This window comes from Rhagoletis zephyria, unplaced genomic scaffold (assembly GCF_001687245.7).
Source record: "Rhagoletis zephyria isolate East Lansing unplaced genomic scaffold, Rhagoletis_zephyria_1.1 Rzeph_scaffold_00677, whole genome shotgun sequence".
Taxonomy (NCBI): Eukaryota; Metazoa; Arthropoda; class Insecta; order Diptera; family Tephritidae; genus Rhagoletis; species Rhagoletis zephyria.
In genome coordinates, this window is record NW_016157761.1 from 82,606 (window position 1) to 101,251 (window position 18,646).

At 31.1% G+C, this 18,646-nt stretch overlaps 1 protein-coding gene across 9 annotated transcripts in view; it reads right to left on the minus strand.

The window, feature by feature from the left end:
* LOC108361003 (uncharacterized protein CG43867) overlaps window positions 1–18,646 on the minus strand; it is a 174,599-nt gene that overhangs the window by 63,559 nt on the left and 92,394 nt on the right. The window contains exon 1 of one of the 9 annotated variants that reach the window (XM_017613535.1): window positions 12,762–12,843. The exons of the other annotated variants lie outside the window; for them this stretch is intronic. Coding sequence (XP_017469024.1) covers window positions 12,762–12,782 — 21 coding nt within the window. The 5' untranslated portion in view covers window positions 12,783–12,843. Of the gene's footprint in view, window positions 1–12,761; window positions 12,844–18,646 lie in introns of those variants that run through there. 9 annotated transcript variants of the gene reach the window in all.

Consider the following 18,646-nt stretch of genomic DNA (forward strand, 5'->3'; position numbering starts at 1 on the left):
AAACATATTTTAAATAATGTCTCAAAAAGTTTGGTAGGTTTTAGTCTTTATGAAAAAATAAAGTAAAATATTTAGAGCTTAGCTTTGAGTGGAATATTTCCATTTAAGTTTTATTTTTATTTTTTATTTAGTTTTTTTTTGATTGTAGAAAAGAAAATTTAACTATTTATTAACAGCTTTAATTGAAATAAAGGAAATTTGTAAAAAAAAATATTTAAAAAATCGCCATAATTTAGGGCTGTTAATTTGTGTTGAAGTTTGCTAAAATTAAAATTAAGAGATTTACAGCTCTGATTTGCACGGACTTTTTTGCTTAATACTAATACATTTTTATTTTATTTTTTATTCCTTTGATAGCAATAAATTATAGTTGTTGATATTAGAATATATTTTTTATTTACAGTCATGTTCGGAGGGCAATTTAGATTATTGTTTTTTTTTCTTAAATTTTCTAACTTTTTTAAATTTATTTTGTTGAGTTTACCTGTTTTTGGTAGGAACAGTTTGTTTTTTAATAAATTTAGGATAACAGTGTGCATTCATATTATATTTTGCTTTCATCATCATACATTTTTAAGCTAAAACATATTTTTTTTATTTAAAAATAAATATGTATCTACTTATTATCCGTAATCAAAAATTTTTGATGAATACGATTTTTTGGTTTACAAATTAAGTTGATTAAAATTTTAATTTGACTGTCTCAGAAAATCTGTTTTTAATATTATTTTTATTAATTAAAAACAAAAAAAGCGGAATATTTTTAATTTGGGTTTTTTATACTTTAATACAAAAGTTTTCTTAAACGACAGCACAGGAATATTCAAAAAAATTTTTATTTGATATTCTTAGTTAATAATTTCGGATGTTAGCATTTTTTAAATTTAAAACTTGTATAATTAAGAAACACATTTTTTTTTATTTCAAAATTTGATTTTCAGTATCTTAAATTATTTTCTCTTTAATTGTTGATGCTTCTTCCCACAGGGTCAGTGTTGTACCATCTACAGTGCCAATTTTCAATCTGAACGACAACACCAAAACCGGTTTGTCTCTAAACAAAAATTAACAAGAAATGACGGAAATTCGTTGAAAAATTCATCATACTTAAAAATTTTTTAAAAAGCTCGTGTATACTTAATGGAAATGTTTTATTTTGGTTAAAGAAAAAAAACTACTTCCATTCATATATATTTACATATCTTTTACGTCTGGTATCACGAAATTTGCAAATGGAAAATTTTATTTAATTAAAATGATCGTTTCACCTCATTTATTGAGCATATGAGACAAAATTTAAAATTTAAAAAATAATATTTTTTATTTTAAAAGTTTAAAAATCCAAATTAAGATTTTTTTGGACTTTTAAAATTTCTGCTGATGAAAAATTGGTAAAATATTTAATGCAATTTAAACGGACTGCCACAGACAAATACATACATATATTTCGTTTTTTTAGAAATATTTTTACTAAAAAACATCTTTGAAAAACACTTCATTTGTGTACAAATTATCTTTTTTAAAAAATGTCAGCTTTCTCCTTCATTTATTGACTCCTTGTAAAGTCAGAAAGTAGAAGAATATTTTGGTCACTTTAAATTTTAATTTGGATTTTAATGTTCCAATTTTGTATATCTTTGGATTGAAATTTTATTGATTTTTTGATTTTTAGGTTAGCTGCGTTATTTATAAGCTGCGTAAAAATTTAAAAGGAACGCAGTACATTTTTAATCAAAATCTTGAATTAAATTTAAATGTATTGAATTACAATTTAAAATTTTATTAAAATGTAATGAAAAATTTATGTAAAATTTTGCACATATGTACGTACTAAAAACAAATAATATTTTTGCCTTTCAAAAATGCAAAAAAAAAATTTAATTTAAGAAAAAAAAATCAGTAAAAAATTTTTAAAAAGCTTTCGGTTTATATGGCCTTTTGAAATTGAAATAATCAAACTTTATCATAATTTTTTTTTTTTAATTTTTCTTTTCAATTCACATAGTTTGACCGTTATGTTTTTTTTCTGTTTTTTAAATTTTCTCTCAAATATTTTATTTGCATGCTAAACTTTTAAAATTTTCATTTATTTATCTGTTCTCACAACCTCGTTTTAATTCTATTAATCAATTACATTTCTTCCACTTTATTTCGAAGATAATTAATTTTAAATCTTCATAATCATATTCACTAATTGTCAGTTAAATGTTCCCCTAACATGTGCTCCAATTCGATTTTGCTTGCGAATGAGACAACTCAACGCGACGACTTACAACTTCAGACTGATTCGTTGAAGTTCCAATTGGATTGCTAGCTGGATGGGTAAGCTACAAGCAGCGCCGGCTGGCTGGTATCTACATATATACCTAGGCACACGCGAAGTGTAAGGCACTTAAATATATACACATACATGTGGACTATGTCGCAAAGTGGATGAGTGAGTTGGATACTTCGACAATACGAACTTAGATATGTAGATATATACTTATGTATATATGTACATATATACATATGTAACGGTCTATATGTATGCGTGCATTCTGGAGGGATATTCTGGAGCTGGGAAGTTTTCGATTTCCCTGAGAGCCACTTCGATTTCCGCAGTGCGTGCGGAGCGAGAGAGAACTGTGACAGGATATGCACAGAGATGTGTGGCAGTAAAAAATGAGAGTACGCGAGTGAGTATTATTTTATTGTGTGTGTGTTGAGTTCTTGCTTTCAAATTTATTTTTTTAAAATTTTTCGTATTTAGACAAAGCTTGATGAAGTTCGTTTTATTAAAAAACATCTCATATATTTAATTATTTAGTTTATAAACGGATTTAGTCTTTAATGACCATCGACACGAGCCAATTTGAATCTTAGGATTGTAAAATCAAGGAAAATAATTTGCTTTTAAAACTAGAGGATATTTGAGACTCATTCTTTAACAAATTCCCGCATACTTCGTTTGAGAAGTGCACGTAGGCATCAGAGTGTTTTGTAAGAAAATGAAATAATGCATAATAAGTAATCCTGCCTGAAAGGTAATATTGCATACTTTTAGGTGCATTAGAAGGTCTTTAGTAACTGCAATGTGGAGTTGTCCTTTAGAAATATTTACCGGATATTGACTTAGTTTTAAGTTTGAATATATATGTATGTAGAAAAAACCCAACGTATTCCTACATTGAAAAAATCAATCTGTGTTGCCATTATTTAACATATCTTTCGAGGAGTCTTAAAGGCATAAACACAGAAATAAGTTCAACAAAGGAAAGATTACACGAAAAAGGATCATACAAATTGCGTGCTCAAACAAAACAAATGTATTTGCACACACATTCAGCTCTTCATGTGCAGGCATGCAGTGTGTGAATTAAATAAGTTAGTATCCCCTCCTAACATTTGCGTGCACCGCAGGCTAGCTAAGAAGATGAACGTATCCATGCTTATGGACTGACAAGTAATCCGACAAGTAACAACAATTGGACAGTCGATTCAGCTGGGTGGAAAGAGATGTCCCAAGACCAAAGCGAAAACAAGCAGATAAACTCTTGTATGCTAGGATAGATTAAAGACATTCGGGCGCTGGCTGTACGGACATTAGCACGCGATGTTAAAAACTCCTTTTCCGCTGGAGCTCGGCATGAAATTGTTTTCATATGCACTTTTCTATTTCGGTGCTCAATGAAGTCCTTAGCTGGCGTATGTTTTTATTATGTGGATTTTTCATAAACTCATGCACGTACATACATATGTATATAAAAAATTATGTACATACATCTGTCAGTAATTACATACAAAAACCCTGATAGACGGAAATGCCATTGATATTGCTCTCAAACTGTACACAATTTTTCTTTTCGGTGAATAAGAAGAAATTGATTTCACAAAAAATTTTCTGAATATAAACTTTTCAAGTCAAACGAAACTTTTAGATAAAAGTTCTACTAACTAATTTTTTGTTCGCAGTTGGTTTAAGATGATTCACGCGCCACGCATGGCGCCTAAAATTCGTCTACATTGACTTTCCCTGTGGGAAAATTTTTCAAATTTTATAAATATAATCTTAACACTGCGTGACACTGAAAATTAACTTTGAATATCACACTGCACATATTGTGGGCCTAGTTGAGTAATAAAAAACTGTATACTCAAAATCCCAAATACCTACACCCTCAAAATCTGGACTTAGGGTCAAAAACCCGTTTTTCGGGAGTCCTTTTGCCTATAACTTTACCATTTCTGAACCGATCTTAAATTTGTATATGTTGCTGAAAAGAGGATTTATAGGCGCGCATAACGATGTATAACATACACTTCAGAGCAAGAACTTCACATTTTCAACCTTTTGGTAGAATCTTTAATTTGCATAATTTTTGATTGTATTTGTGCTTAAAGCATAACAAGACGGTCGAAAATTACAATTAAAATGAAAAAGAAAAATTTCCCGCAAGAGATATTTTTTGGGAAATTTTTATTTTTGATTAAATTATTTAAATTCATAAATTAATAAATTATTTAAATCTCTCGATATAGTTTTTTTTTGGCAATTTTCATAACTACCAAAATATCGAAACAAGCGTTAATGATATGAAAATTCCTTTTTATAGGCGGTATATACGCAGCATCTGACTCGCGAGTCGGTTTGAATGTGTGAGTGAAAATAAATACATATGTGTTAGTTACACCGACATGACTTTGATTGTGTGTAGTCGAAAACCGAGTCAACACGTACACAGATGACTCGCGAGTCAGACGCATCGTCTATGGCGCCTATTAGTTTTGGGAGTCATGGGAGTCAAGTTGAAAATAAAAGTATAAAAATGTCTTTTTAATTCTTTTGAATAAAATGATCTAAAGATTGACGGAACAAAAAAATACTTCGAAAACCATAGTAATAGATAACATTTAGAAATCAATGAAGTCATTGCCGGTTAGTCTCACTATCGCTTGCCAAACTTCTTGAAGGTTGACGTAAAAAATATTACGATTGAGTTTCGACGGGTAAATAATAAGATTAAAAAAACAAACTCAGGATACATAGCATTTTTTACCTTCCTTTTTTTAGTTCGGGATGTAACTCTGTAATATTGATGCGTCTAAAAGATGCAGCGATTTCTCAATTTACATACCTGATGACAGTACGAATGGCAATTATAATAGGGAGGTTTTAGTTTTTTAAACTATGATTTTATTAAGATCATACAAAGAAATCTTTGTTTTAATATTTTTAGTCCTCTCTAACAAGAAAATTATCTAAATATATATATATTGTTAAATGTTGCTACTTCACACATATGTACATTTATTTTTCCCTTAGAGCCTCCAAGAAGTGCCATAGTAAAAAATTGTATAAGAGGTTTTGAAATCTCAGCTTTTCCGATTGACTCTACATAAGTATTTACACTCAGAATTATTAGTAATCCAACTTTTTATGAAAAAATTAATAAATATTTAGGAAGGAAAATCTTTTTGGAAATTTTCGTTTTCGTTTTCGTTTTGATTTTATGGGTCTTGAAAAAAAAAAACGAAAAAGGTACATATTATTTAACATCATTGTGTATACTACGAGTATACCGAAGCTCAAGTTTTTTGTAGGCCATTTTCCCCTAAAAAACTGTCTTGGCAACAATTATCATACATGAAATCTACTCCATAAATAAAATTTATTACAATACTAAATACTTTAACTTTCTATGAAAAAATAAAAATTCCCATAAGGGAAATTTTTTGGGAAATTTTTATTTTTGATCTTACTATCTTAGAAAATGGCTTCCTACCCAAAAACCAAACGACAAAACAGTCTGGGTATTTGTATTTTGCTTTGAAAGACCCAAAAAAGGGGTTCGTTAAAAATAAGTAACATTGCCCTAGGGTCCAAATGTTAATGACGAAGAAATGACGAATTTTATACTATTATTTATGCTTAAAATTATTAAAATACATATTTTTATGAGTTATTCTCTTTCCTTCACATGCAATTGAAATCGATTCTCACGGGGAAATATTTCGTGTTCGAACTGCAATCTACTTTGACTATAATTTTTTCATGTTTACTGCCTATAACTACTACATTCTTTTCACACTCTTTTGCCATTTAAATTGTCATTACTCTGGCTTTTGTTGTGTTTACGACGCTTGAACTTCTTGTACTCGTCGTACTATGTGTCATCACCTAACGCACAAGCGCCAATCACGCAACCCAAGCCAGACGTCGAGACTTTGTGGCAGCCAAGTGGCGATTTTTTGAACTTGGCACACAGCAGCCCGGTTAAAGTACGTACTTAAATATGTATGTATTGGTTTTTTTTTCAAAGAATTTGTATGTATATGGTTGTTTTTGTAGTGTGGGAAACTGAAATGTGTATTGAGTGCTTAAGCGTTATTCTAAGTAGTTTTTAAGCCCTGCTGGGAGTAGAGTATGATTAGTACTTAGTACTTGCTTTGGTGCTCAAAATCATGGAAAAAGAAGCAGCGCAAGCCTTGAAAATTAGAAAAATACGTGTTTATTATGCTTGTGGTTCCAGGAAGAAAACTCCTTAAATTGTCTTTTAGGCCCTTTTAAAACTGAACTGGACACAAAATGATTAGATTTAGTAGCCGAGTCGATATCGTTAAAGGTGGGGTTTAAGCTAGTTATATACTTGAAAATCCGGTTTTCACCTTTTAGGGAGCTGTTATTTGCTGTTTTAGTGATAAAATTAACTAGTCAAATTGGGCCTAGTTTGTAACTAGTGGACATTTTTTGAAGAAATTTTAAATCTAAATAATCTTAAAAATATTTACTGATTTAAAATGACAGACTTTTCTTCTCTAATTATCCCAACTGCCCCAACAAATGTCCTTTTTGCCATGTTTTTCTTTAAACTTACAAATTCTGTTTTTCGTGTCTACTTTCCATTAAACGTTAAATGGATAGCGAAATTGTGTTAGTCAATATGAAGCTTTATGCACCCACAATAGAATTGCATTAGAAATTTACACATGTATACAATTGTACGTAGGCATGCTTGTTCATATGTATGTATATAAACATACCAAGCATAAATCTCTCCGTGTGATATATGATTGATCAAAAGCGCTTACAGGCAATTCTCTACGAAATGAAAACAAATAAATAAAATAGACAATCAAATAACAAAATCAATTAACGCCAACAAGTGCAAAGCTGTGGATTATTGCATGTAGTTTTCAAAACAACAATAAAAGGGGGAAGGAGACAATACAAATGCACTTAAAAGTGGGGCAACGACGAGAATGGGAAATTTATATTGCTGAGCATACAAACAAAAGTTCTTCGTGTGTGTGCGTGTGCCAGTGTGATCGCTTCATGTGGGCGTTTGTGGATTAAATGCCAGATTAAAGCAAATTATAGTGATATCGCATTACCCACTCATCCATACATATATGTATGCATGCATAGGGGCTCATAGAGACCTTGCTGGAAAAAGCAAAATAAACTACACCGGCCTCACTGAGTCTAGTTTAAGACTACTTCAAAAAGGTCCGAAATGAGATCCTCAAACAAAAAATTTAAATATTTCACTAACACGAACCATTCTGAAAAGGACAAGTTTACCACTAGATATGCATAGACACCACATTTGATTTAAAAGGAAAGTTAGGTTAGGTTAGTTTATCTAGGCTACGCTCATCCCGCAAAGGAAAAGCGCACACTTAGGCTTCCGTGAGCCCATTTTACAGTGGTTCAAAGTTGAAATTTACTGTTCATAACTCCCTGGAGCCCTCATTTTTCCACCAATTTCATTAAGGTTTTTTAAATGAAAGCTTATACAATTAGCAAGAGACCAGTTGAGTCCGATTTATGAATTTTTATTTTATTAAATTAAATTTTTTAGTGCAAAGTGCAGCAAAAAGTAGAAAATCTATACACCTGTTTCAGTTAATAAACTAGTTGAAAACAATTGTAGCGTACCTCTAAAACGAAAAAAATTAAAAAAATTAATTGAAATGTTACACAAAAAAATTTTAACCTAAATAAATTAAAATTATTTTTTAGTTTCCGAAAAGTTTTGGGTATGCTGCTTTATAGATGATTAAATTTTTTCGCTAACATTCCGAGCACATTAGCATTAGCATTATACACATATCGAGCCCTAACCGCCAAAATAACGTAAGCGACATTTTTTTCAAAATTTTCTGTTTAATGCAGAAATATTCCTAGATTTTGAAAAAAAGACGCTTACGTCACTTGGCGGTTAGGGCTCGGTATATTATTAAAAACCAACGCTAACTCTTAGGCCCTTGCAACTTGCACTTTATTTTACTAAAATTGAATGATCTATAAAACAGAAAGCAAAATTTTTTCTAAAAAGTAAAAAACAAAAAAATGTTGGCGAAAATTTTTCTATAACATTTCAAATTTTTTATGTTCAAAAATGCAATATATTCAAATAAAAATTCAAAAATCGAGCCCAACTAGCCCGAGTGAGTGAAAAATGAAAGTTCTAGTAAATTATGAATATTTATGATTTTTTAAATAACACGTAGTAAGTATGCTGAAAATGTACAATTCACCCTAATACTCATAAAAAGAGTTCTAACTTAGAATTAAAATTTCATTGTTTCATTATTTTTATATCAGCTCGAAAAATCCGAAATGATTGAAAAAAGTGAATTTTTTAAAATCGGATAAAAGCTAGACATTTGTAACTCGTTGAGCAGAGGTTAATATGTTACCTTAAGTGAAATGATTTTTTTTCGGTTTTTCACTGAATCCCAAATACTAAGATTACTTAAGGCATTTAAATATTAAAAGTAAACTAGTGTGTTTAAGACTAGTTTGCAACTAGTTGAGTAAAAATTAACCGTGCTAAATTGAAAATAATTTGCAAAATTTTCATTTCATTAGCAAAATTTGCCGGTATGTTATTTGGTAAATTTTGCACATCCGCCACCACTATTTATTTCATTTACATTCGGCGCTGAGAATTTTTTAGTTCTTTGCCTTAAGTATAGAATATAGAAACTACTATTCACAAGCGACCCTTACCAAAATAAATTTGCTTATAAGTCCTACCACGAAATGCATACAAAATCTCAAAACAAATTTGGAAAATGCACCGAAAGTGAACAGTTAAAAATTTGGGAAGTTCCGGTTATGTAGATCCGACTGTCTGATCTGCTTCTGTGTTTGGATGCCGCTATTTCGGCTTAGTAGTAGTCTTTTAGTCTTGCGTCTCGGTTCAAAGGGTGGAACCTTACTGTAGTAAAAAACGGCAACTTTTGTTATTTCCGAAAAATTTGTTTGCTATCAGCGGCTCCAAGCAACCCAATTTAGAACCAAAGTCCCCTGGAAGTCGATGCTTACCTAAACAAGCATTTAAATTACTAATAAACGCTTTTAAAAACCTTAGAGCTCTATAAGCCAATACCCGGTTTTATCAAAAGGTCAGATTATGAATTCGACTTCAAATAACTAGCTCATACAAGTGGGAAACAATTTTATTATCAGAAAATGTTTTCAAGATGATAAGATGAAGTAGGCGAAATTTTGTAAATATCATTTCGTTCCTTCCATGCAACATAGAGTTCTCATGTGGCTTATGTAAAACTTAATAGACATAGGGTTCGCTGATAAACGCTTCAAAAGGACTCATATTTATTACAGTCTGCTGAAGATGCTGGAGATGAAGATAAAATGTTTTACAAACCAAAAATCGCGACCTAATAAGTTGCCATATACGAAGCTCGTAAGCTGAGATTTATTTTTTTTAATCCTAGGCTTAGGCTATATCGAGTAGCTTGATTGATCCGTAAAATTTCACATAGAGAATTTTTTTCTCTGAATGGAGCTGTTTCCCTTCTGGGTCACCACATATAATTTTCACTCTATGACTGACCTTTGAGGTTGTGACTAAGGCACACATATTCTCTATGGACACAAGTTTAAACAATAGTATTAGTCCAAGAAGGAAGGGAAGCACGATGTAGGGAGACATTCTTGGAAGGGAAGTATTCCGCTGATTGATTGCCGTCAGTAAGCGCGCATAGCACATGTTCACACCACTGCTCGCCAACGCTTCCATATACTACAATTAAACTGGCTGGCCTGCCAGGCTGCCATCACTTTGCTGTTTAGCAGTCAGTTAGACGCATCACCTCTTTCGTCAGTCAGTCGGCCATTTGTGTTAGCCAAGCAGTAAGATGAGGTTTTAGACATTCAGTGGGCTGGTGCGGCAAGGCGGCAGCGAGCGAAATGAATTTTTATTTTCATTCATTTCCTCCTGCTTATGTAACTATTGTATATTTGTATTAACACCTAACACAGGCGTAGGAACTTATAAATGATAGATTAGATTTCATTTCACAATTCTATTGCAGTTTGATTTTGTTTGATTTCCTTTCACAATTTCTTTTTAATGGAATTTGAGCTGAATTGCTATGGAAGGCAATTGAGAAAAATGTGGCAAGATATCAATAGTGCTGATTGGTTCATCAATATTCTCGAACGTACCCGAATAAATACTAATCAATAAAAAATTAGTAATAATGTATTGCATACTTTTGGGATGGGAATATAATGACAATGTCCAAAGCTCCGTACTTCGTGTCGTTATATTATTTAGAAATAAAAAATGCTTTAGAAGCACAGAAATATATGCACTTTTTTAAATTAGCTAAAAAAAGTGCATACTTTTGGTTGTGAAAATCGCAAAATCTTTAGCGTCCGTTAATTTTGTTCATCCTTTTATGACAAGAGCAATGAAAGCTCCAAGGAAATTTATAGTTTCATTATTTTTTCAAACGTGTTGCATTCTCTTGAGTGGCAAATTTATGGAGCTTACTTTTAAACGGATATCTAATGAGACATTGATAAAGTGATAGGCTTATAAAAGCATAGGTTAAGGCCAAAGATGTTTTGGTGCAGAGAACAGTAAAAATTTTATCCTGACAAAAATTTTGGGAGCCTTTGTCAAATAATTTGGATTGCTTCATATCGCTATTTTTTGGTTTTTTTTTATTTTCTGGTGAAGGGGGAGAGTAATACAACTATGAAAAAACATAGACATAGCCTAAAAATTTTACTAAAAGTGTTGCATAATTTTGGAAGCCATATTTTTTCAATATTTATTCTGGAATATTGACTTTATTCGTTTAAAAAATAAACACATATGTCTGTAGTAGAATAATTTGCGCCTAAAAACTGTTATGGAGAAAAGCTTATTCAGCATATTTTCAGGAGCCCATATCAAGTGATTTTGATCGCTACTAATTTTATTAGCTAAGTTAAGTCCAAATGGTTATCTTTTGAGTTAAGTAACCATTGAATAGTTTTAGAAGCCAAATGCTAAAGGTCTGCGTTTTCAAAACTGTGCGAGCTTATTTTGCTGCATATTTTTAGGCGCTGAAGTTAACCGGTTTTGTCGTTATTAGTTGTTTGTTACAAAGCGGCAAAACACCTTTTATTTATGTTAAAACCGTTGCATATTTTTGGGGCGAAATTTTAGAAACCTTAATTTTCAAAATAACACAATCTTTACTTTCTTGCACACTTTTAGAAACCCTAGTAAAATTATTTTGTCTTTACTAACTATGAAAAAATGCAAATTTACTGGTAAAAAATTGCCGCATACTTTTAGGGGCTAATTTAAAAAGGTGAATTTTCATCATTAGACTAACTTAATTTGTTATTATTATTATTCGAATTTAATACTCCAAAGTAATAACACTTCTATTTTGATTTAAAATAATGCTGCCTACCTTTGGGGGAAATTACAATTATATTTTAAAAAATAAAGAATAACAGATGTTTTTCCAGACTAGTTTGGTTAAAAAAGCGTGCAGTCATAAAATGGTTGCATACTACTACGAACTAATTTTAGTTGCCAAATTCCACATTAGCTTAATTTCATTTTTTGTGCGCTTTCTAGAGCCATTTTTAATGATTTTGGTCGCTACAAATGCTGTTGACTTCGGAAGCTGTGAAAATATAATAACTTGCATACCTTTATGAGCAAAGATTTTAGAAACAAATTTTTAACTACATGGAAACTAAGGAAAATGGAGTTGGCATAAGTATTACAGAGACTCACATTACAGACGTTTACAACCAAAAAAAATTTGGCCTGACAGAGAAAACTGCCTCAAATTTGTATTGTCCCTGATTTAAGTATGCTGTGAATACAATCACAGAAATAGCTTTTATAACGTGCTGTCTCACGCCAAAAGCGTACTGAAATGAAATAAATTGCATACCTCAGGGCGCAAAATGTATGACATATTTCGAATATATGTGGTTTCAGAAAAAAATGTTGCATAATTTTGGGATTACATACACAAGTTTATAAGAAATAGGACACTTCGTCATAAACATAGAGAATGCTTTTTTTAATTAGTCCACATAGTAACCAAATGAAGCATATCTTCAGGCGGTTGAACCCCAGACAGGCGCTTGCAATGATTCCAAAGACCTTATGCAGAAGTCAGGTGGCTGTAGGTAGTAAAAACAAAGATCTACATACTTTTCAACGCTATTAGAACAATCTTCTAGTACTTTGCATATTTTAAGGCTAACATTTTACAAGCCGACATAGATACGTGCTTTATAGTCGAAAAATTCTTTAGAAGTGTGTCAACTGCTCATAAAATCACCCACCTCCCCAGTTTACATAACATGACCCCCACAGACACCACCCTCAAAAACTATGCGCCTATTTAGTTGTATTATCTCCGAACTACTGCAGCCTATTTTTAGGCGCCATCGGCAATTAAAAATAGAACCCAAGAAGCCACATTAAATTCAAAACACCCACCTTCTTCCTGTAGTTTTCCATTCATAAAATGTTTTTTGTCACACCGCTTGAATGTTGTTGTATTTGTAGTGGCCTATTGGCCGTGTGGAACGTATTTGCGCCAAGTGTGTGTGTGTGGATGCTATTGAGCGCGTTGACTACGCGTTGCTACAGCTCAGCTCAGCTCAACTCGTATTTTGCCTCGTTAGTGATGTAGTATTTGTTTTTCGTATAGCAGCGCTGCTGCTGGGCTATGTAGTTCGTTGTAGTTGTTGCTTTTGCGTTTTTGTTGGTGTCGCCTTTGCTGCGCTGTGGGGCGGTGGAATGCGCCTAACTGTAGGGCTTCATTATGCACAGCCAAGTGTTGCACGCATTTTTTCACACACGCGTGTTTTTCTCTTGCAATTTTCACACGATTTATCGAAGTTCTATGGAATATTCTTTGCTTTTGGTTGGTGTAGCGCATTTTTAGGCGCTTATTTGTGNTTTTTAGGCGCCATCGGCAATTAAAAATAGAACCCAAGAAGCCACATTAAATTCAAAACACCCACCTTCTTCCTGTAGTTTTCCATTCATAAAATGTTTTTTGTCACACCGCTTGAATGTTGTTGTATTTGTAGTGGCCTATTGGCCGTGTGGAACGTATTTGCGCCAAGTGTGTGTGTGTGGATGCTATTGAGCGCGTTGACTACGCGTTGCTACAGCTCAGCTCAGCTCAACTCGTATTTTGCCTCGTTAGTGATGTAGTATTTGTTTTTCGTATAGCAGCACTGCTGCTGGGCTATGTAGTTCGTTGTAGTTGTTGCTTTTGCGTTTTTGTTGGTGTCGCCTTTGCTGTGCTGTGGGGCGGTGGAATGCGCCTAACTGTAGGGCTTCATTATGCACAGCCAAGTGTTGCACGCATTTTTTCACACACGCGTGTTTTTCTCTTGCAATTTTCACACGATTTATCGAAGTTCTATGGAATATTCTTTGCTTTTGGTTGGTGTAGCGCATTTTTAGGCGCTTATTTGTGGTTTTTCGTTGCGAAACTTGACATTTTTCTGGAGTAATTTTCTCCAGCGCACTTCTAAGCACACACACTCACTCACTTTGACAAATTCTACTATAATTATTTCTTGCTCTCCTCTTTCTTCATTCATTTTTCCGCGTTTGACAGTTGAACTGAGTTTCTAGTTGGCAATACTGCATTTTAGTTGCGGAGCATGCGCGGTTACTTTTTTAATTTTCGTAGTCTACTTTTTGGCGTTTCTTTCGCAAATTTGTGTAATTACTGCGGATTTACTAATTTTTTTAAAGGAAGTTTTTTTCTAATATTCTTTGAAAATTAGTTTTTGGTGCTCTAATGCTCCTATATCCTATTATAAAATTTTCAGTGTGGCATCTCACTCGGCTGATTTTGACAGTCGCGTATTAATTGATATGCTTTATTAGTGATTGTGAGTAACTGAATTGATTGTCCCACTTTTAACTTTTTTTTAATGATATGATTTTTCGTTTTTAAATTTTCGATGTTTGTGTTTCATTCAATTTCGTTTTTGATACAGTTTTGAAGATTTTGGAACTGACAAAAATTTAATTTGTAAAAACTTAAATTCAACTAAAATTTATTCTTTAATTTTTTTTTTAAATTTTGTATTTAATATTTTTTTTTTTACCAATTTAACTCATACAAATTTAACAAACTTAAAGCGAATTGTAGCAAATTTTTGGTTAAAGGTATAAGCAGAATGAATATTTCAATAAGGCAATATTTTCCCAATTTCAATTTTCATTAAAATTGATAAAAAAATCGAAAACAACTGAAATTTTTTCGCGTAAAATATGGCCAACTTTTCACAATTTCTTTCCGACAGTATTTATAAAATTTTTAAAGTCCTTTTCCAAATATTATTATTTTTCCAAATTAACATCCATTTCAGACCTTGAAGGATTTTTTTTTTTTTTAGAAATTTGCATTTTATTATATTTAAAATTTATTTTTATTTTTATTTTTATGTTCTATGTTTTTATCTTTTTTAACTTGTATATTGTTTTTCAATTTCTTTGAGATTTTTTTGTTTTATTTTGTGATAAATATTAATATTTAAGGCACTTCGTTAAGAGTTTAAATATGCATATATATTTTTTTACTAATACAAAGCTATTCCAGGCTAAAGAAAAAAGTTCAAAATTCGTTAAGCATTACAAACAAATCTGAGTAATCGAAAAATTTAGTGTTAAAGGAATTTCAAAAATTTAGTATTTAAAATGAGAAAATTTTTTTAATAAAAAACTAAAAATTTTAAATGAAACCAAAAAAAAACTTATATTTTAAAAACTTTCGAAAGTTTGTTTTTTGGTAAGTGTTTCTATTGAAAAATTTGCTTTTTTTAATATCTTTTTTAGGTGTTAATTAAAGAAATTAGTTTCGAAAGTTATAGCGATTTCGTTTCTACCGAAAAATGCAACCTTCTCCTTGCCCTCTACGCACAAACACTAAGAAGAGGGCGATGAGAAGGCAACATTTTTTGTAGAAACGAAATCGCTATTAACTACTTAAGCTCAGCTACTATATTTTTGTTATTAATTTTAAAAATTGAGCTAATGTCTTAACGAAAAACTTTAAATTTTAAGTGTAAAAGTTTATTTTTAAAATGCAATGATTTTTTTTTTAAATTTCATTTATTTAAGTTACTATATTTTTGTTGAGCAAACAAATTATCAATAGGTACAGGGAAAAGACTTGCAAATAAATTTGTGAAATTGAAATGTTGGATTTTTTTTTTGAATTACAAAAATTTATTATAAAAATTTAGCAAATTTTTTAATGAAAAGCTCTGAAAATTAACAATGTACATAAGTATAATAAACAAATTTTCTTTTTAAATTTTGAATAAAATTTTTTTCGAACATTTATTATTTTGAGATCAGTTACTACATATTGTTTTGAAGAAAAAAGAAGTTAAAACATTGGCGTAAATAAAAGATAGTTAATATTTCAATTATAACTTTGAAATATTTGTGTAAATATTAAAGTATATGAATTTTTAAATAAAAAACTTTTAGTGAAAAACTAAAAGAGTTAAAATTTGGTTTTTAATAATTTTTAACCGACTTCCAAAAAAGAGGAGTTTAGTTAGTTTTTTTTTTATGTATGTTACCGTATAACTTTGGACCACGTCAACCGATTTCGATAATTCTTTCTTCATCGGAAAGGTAGTGTCTCAGAGGTGGCATATAGGAATATATAAATTTTTTTAAGTCGGTTTTTTTTTGCTAAACATTATTTGTTAATTCCTGTTGTTTTTAATAATTTTTGTTCCTCAGATTTTGGTAATTTTGGAAAAACTATTTTGTTAAAACATATTTTTTTTCCTGAAACATATTCTTTTATTTTAAACTTATTAAATTTAAGAACTAAGATTTCTTTTGCAAACATTAAATTTTGGCATGTTTTTCCACAGTTTAAAATGTAACTCTTTTCATTTATTCACGTTTAATTGATCGAAATTTTTTCTCGGTTATGCAAATCCTCCCGAAAATACATGACACAATTACTACAGCTGCAGCAGCCGAAAAGCCAATAGTGCAGCACCGCGAAGAAAATAAAAAACAACAACAAAACCCAAATTTAAAAGACAACAATAAATAAACCAACAACAAATGCATAAGCACAAATTATGTCAGCTGTCTGTTGACATGTGTCAGTATGGCCAGTGCACACACAGATGGGGCAGCGAAAGATTTATGGATTTTATTTTTATTTTTTTGTATTTTTCTATAAAACTTGAATTTTTGGTGAATTTCATGCTAAAGTTTTCGCTTGCTTTATTTTCGTTGCAGTTGCACTATGATATCATACAGTTGAAACAAAATCGAGCAAAAAAGGGTTGAAATTTTCGTTTATGCTTTCAAATGCACTTTCCTCTTCTCTGCCTTGTTCTGAGTGTACTCTCGCCGTTGTGTAGGGACTCTTTTACTTATTTATTTTTTAGTCCAGCGCGCCGTTAGACATTTCTATGCAGCACATTTCTGGTGTGTGTGTGCCCCTCTGGCCAAGTTGTGGTAGCCAAACTGTCAGTTAATTTTTTGTTTGTTGCTGCCTTTGTATAAAATTCTTGTGCTACTGCTGCTGCTATCGGCTTTTCGTTTGTCTGTCCAAATGCCTTTTTTTGCTGACAGCTATTTGCCTACTGACATGAATGTGTATGTCTGCCGCTCGCTTTGAGGGGTTGAAAGTGGACTGTATGCAGATTATGTGTGTATATGTGCGGTCTACTTCACTATTTAATAAATGAAGAAATTTAACTTTAATAATTGTAAAAAAAAACAAAAAAATTCAGAATTTTATTTAAAATAAATTTCAAATTTTGTCGACATTTTTATGATGCTTTTTTTGATATGTTTTCCAAAAAAGTAAGAAACAATTTTTGAACAAAAATCGATTGATTAAATTTTTCTTTAATTTTTCGTGTGTTCCTTTTGAGGGATTTTTTATTTAAATTGAATTTAACTAGGCATATTGTAATTTTTAATTTCAAAAACGTTTTGATTTTTTTCATATTTAGGTTTATAATTTGTATATAGTATAGTGCGGCCCGAATATATTTAATAAATGAAGAAATTTAACTTTTATAACTCTAGAAAATAATTTTTTACAGAATTTCATAAAAAAAAAAATTCAAGAAAATTTTTTAATAATTTATTCTCTTTTCATACATTTAAAATTTAACTATCCATTTTTTCCAAAAATGTTTGGAATTGAATTTAAAAATTTTTTCAGAATTAAATGTAACTAATTATAACATTTTTCAAAAGAGTAGAAACAATTAAAATATTTTTTTTTTTATTATTCACGCGTTCCATTTGGGTGAAGCTTGAGGAATTTTTTTATTTAAATTTTATTAATTTTGTGTATTGTAATTTTTGTTTCAAAAGCGTTTGATTTGTTCAAAAATTTATGCAGTTTATTTTTCGTTTTTTTACATTGTTCATTAAAAACTTTTTTAAATTTGTTAAAATTTTTTATTTTTTTCCTCCTGGGTTGCTATGTTTTCAGGCATTCGTCAACCTTTACTGTTCCGTAGATTTTTCCGCTACTAATTTCCACTTTACACAACATTTTTATTAACAAAAAACTTCTCAGGCAAACTCACTTTTCACCTGTCCACTTCCCTCAATTCATTTTCGTCTCGCCAGTGCCAGTCAACACCATTGTCATTTGTAGACATTTTCACAAATTCCAATCCCCAATGTCCATTCACAACTTTTCTCAGCATTTTTGGCTTCGATTTTTTTCACTGCTCCCTCCTCTGTTCAGGCACATTTCGTTTCTTTGCCTTCACTTTTAAAAATTTTAAATGATTTATCAATTTTCTATTTAGATCCATAAATAATATTTCATTCATTCAGCAAAAAATAATAGAAAAAGGAAAAAATTATAAAACACGGCACAAACACTTTTTTACGTTCGCGTCTCCTTTGCAATTTCGTTGGTAATTATTTGTCTCTGCTTTGGCTGTCTTCCATTGCGCGCCCCCATGTCAAACGAGCCCTCTTCGACGTCTACGCAATAAAACCAACAGAAATGCTTTCGCGTATTTGTTTGCCACTCTCGTTGCTTGCAAGTATTTCACCTTTGCTTTCAGCTGTCCCGAATGTGTTGGTGATTTTCCCTCCGTTTCAAATTTTTCTTTTTTTTCCTATGCTAAGTACACCATAAGCAAGTATTTTTTATTCATATGTAAAAAAGTGGAGAGTCACAATAAGCTCTTGGGCATGAAGAGTACAGTGTAGCAGTTTATAAATTCATAAATTCTAAACAGCCCATATTTCTTCTTCTGGATATTGGCGTTCTGAAGCTAATCGTAAGTTAGACCACTAATTGTAAGAAAACTCGCCATTAGTGCTCAAGCTGATCCTAA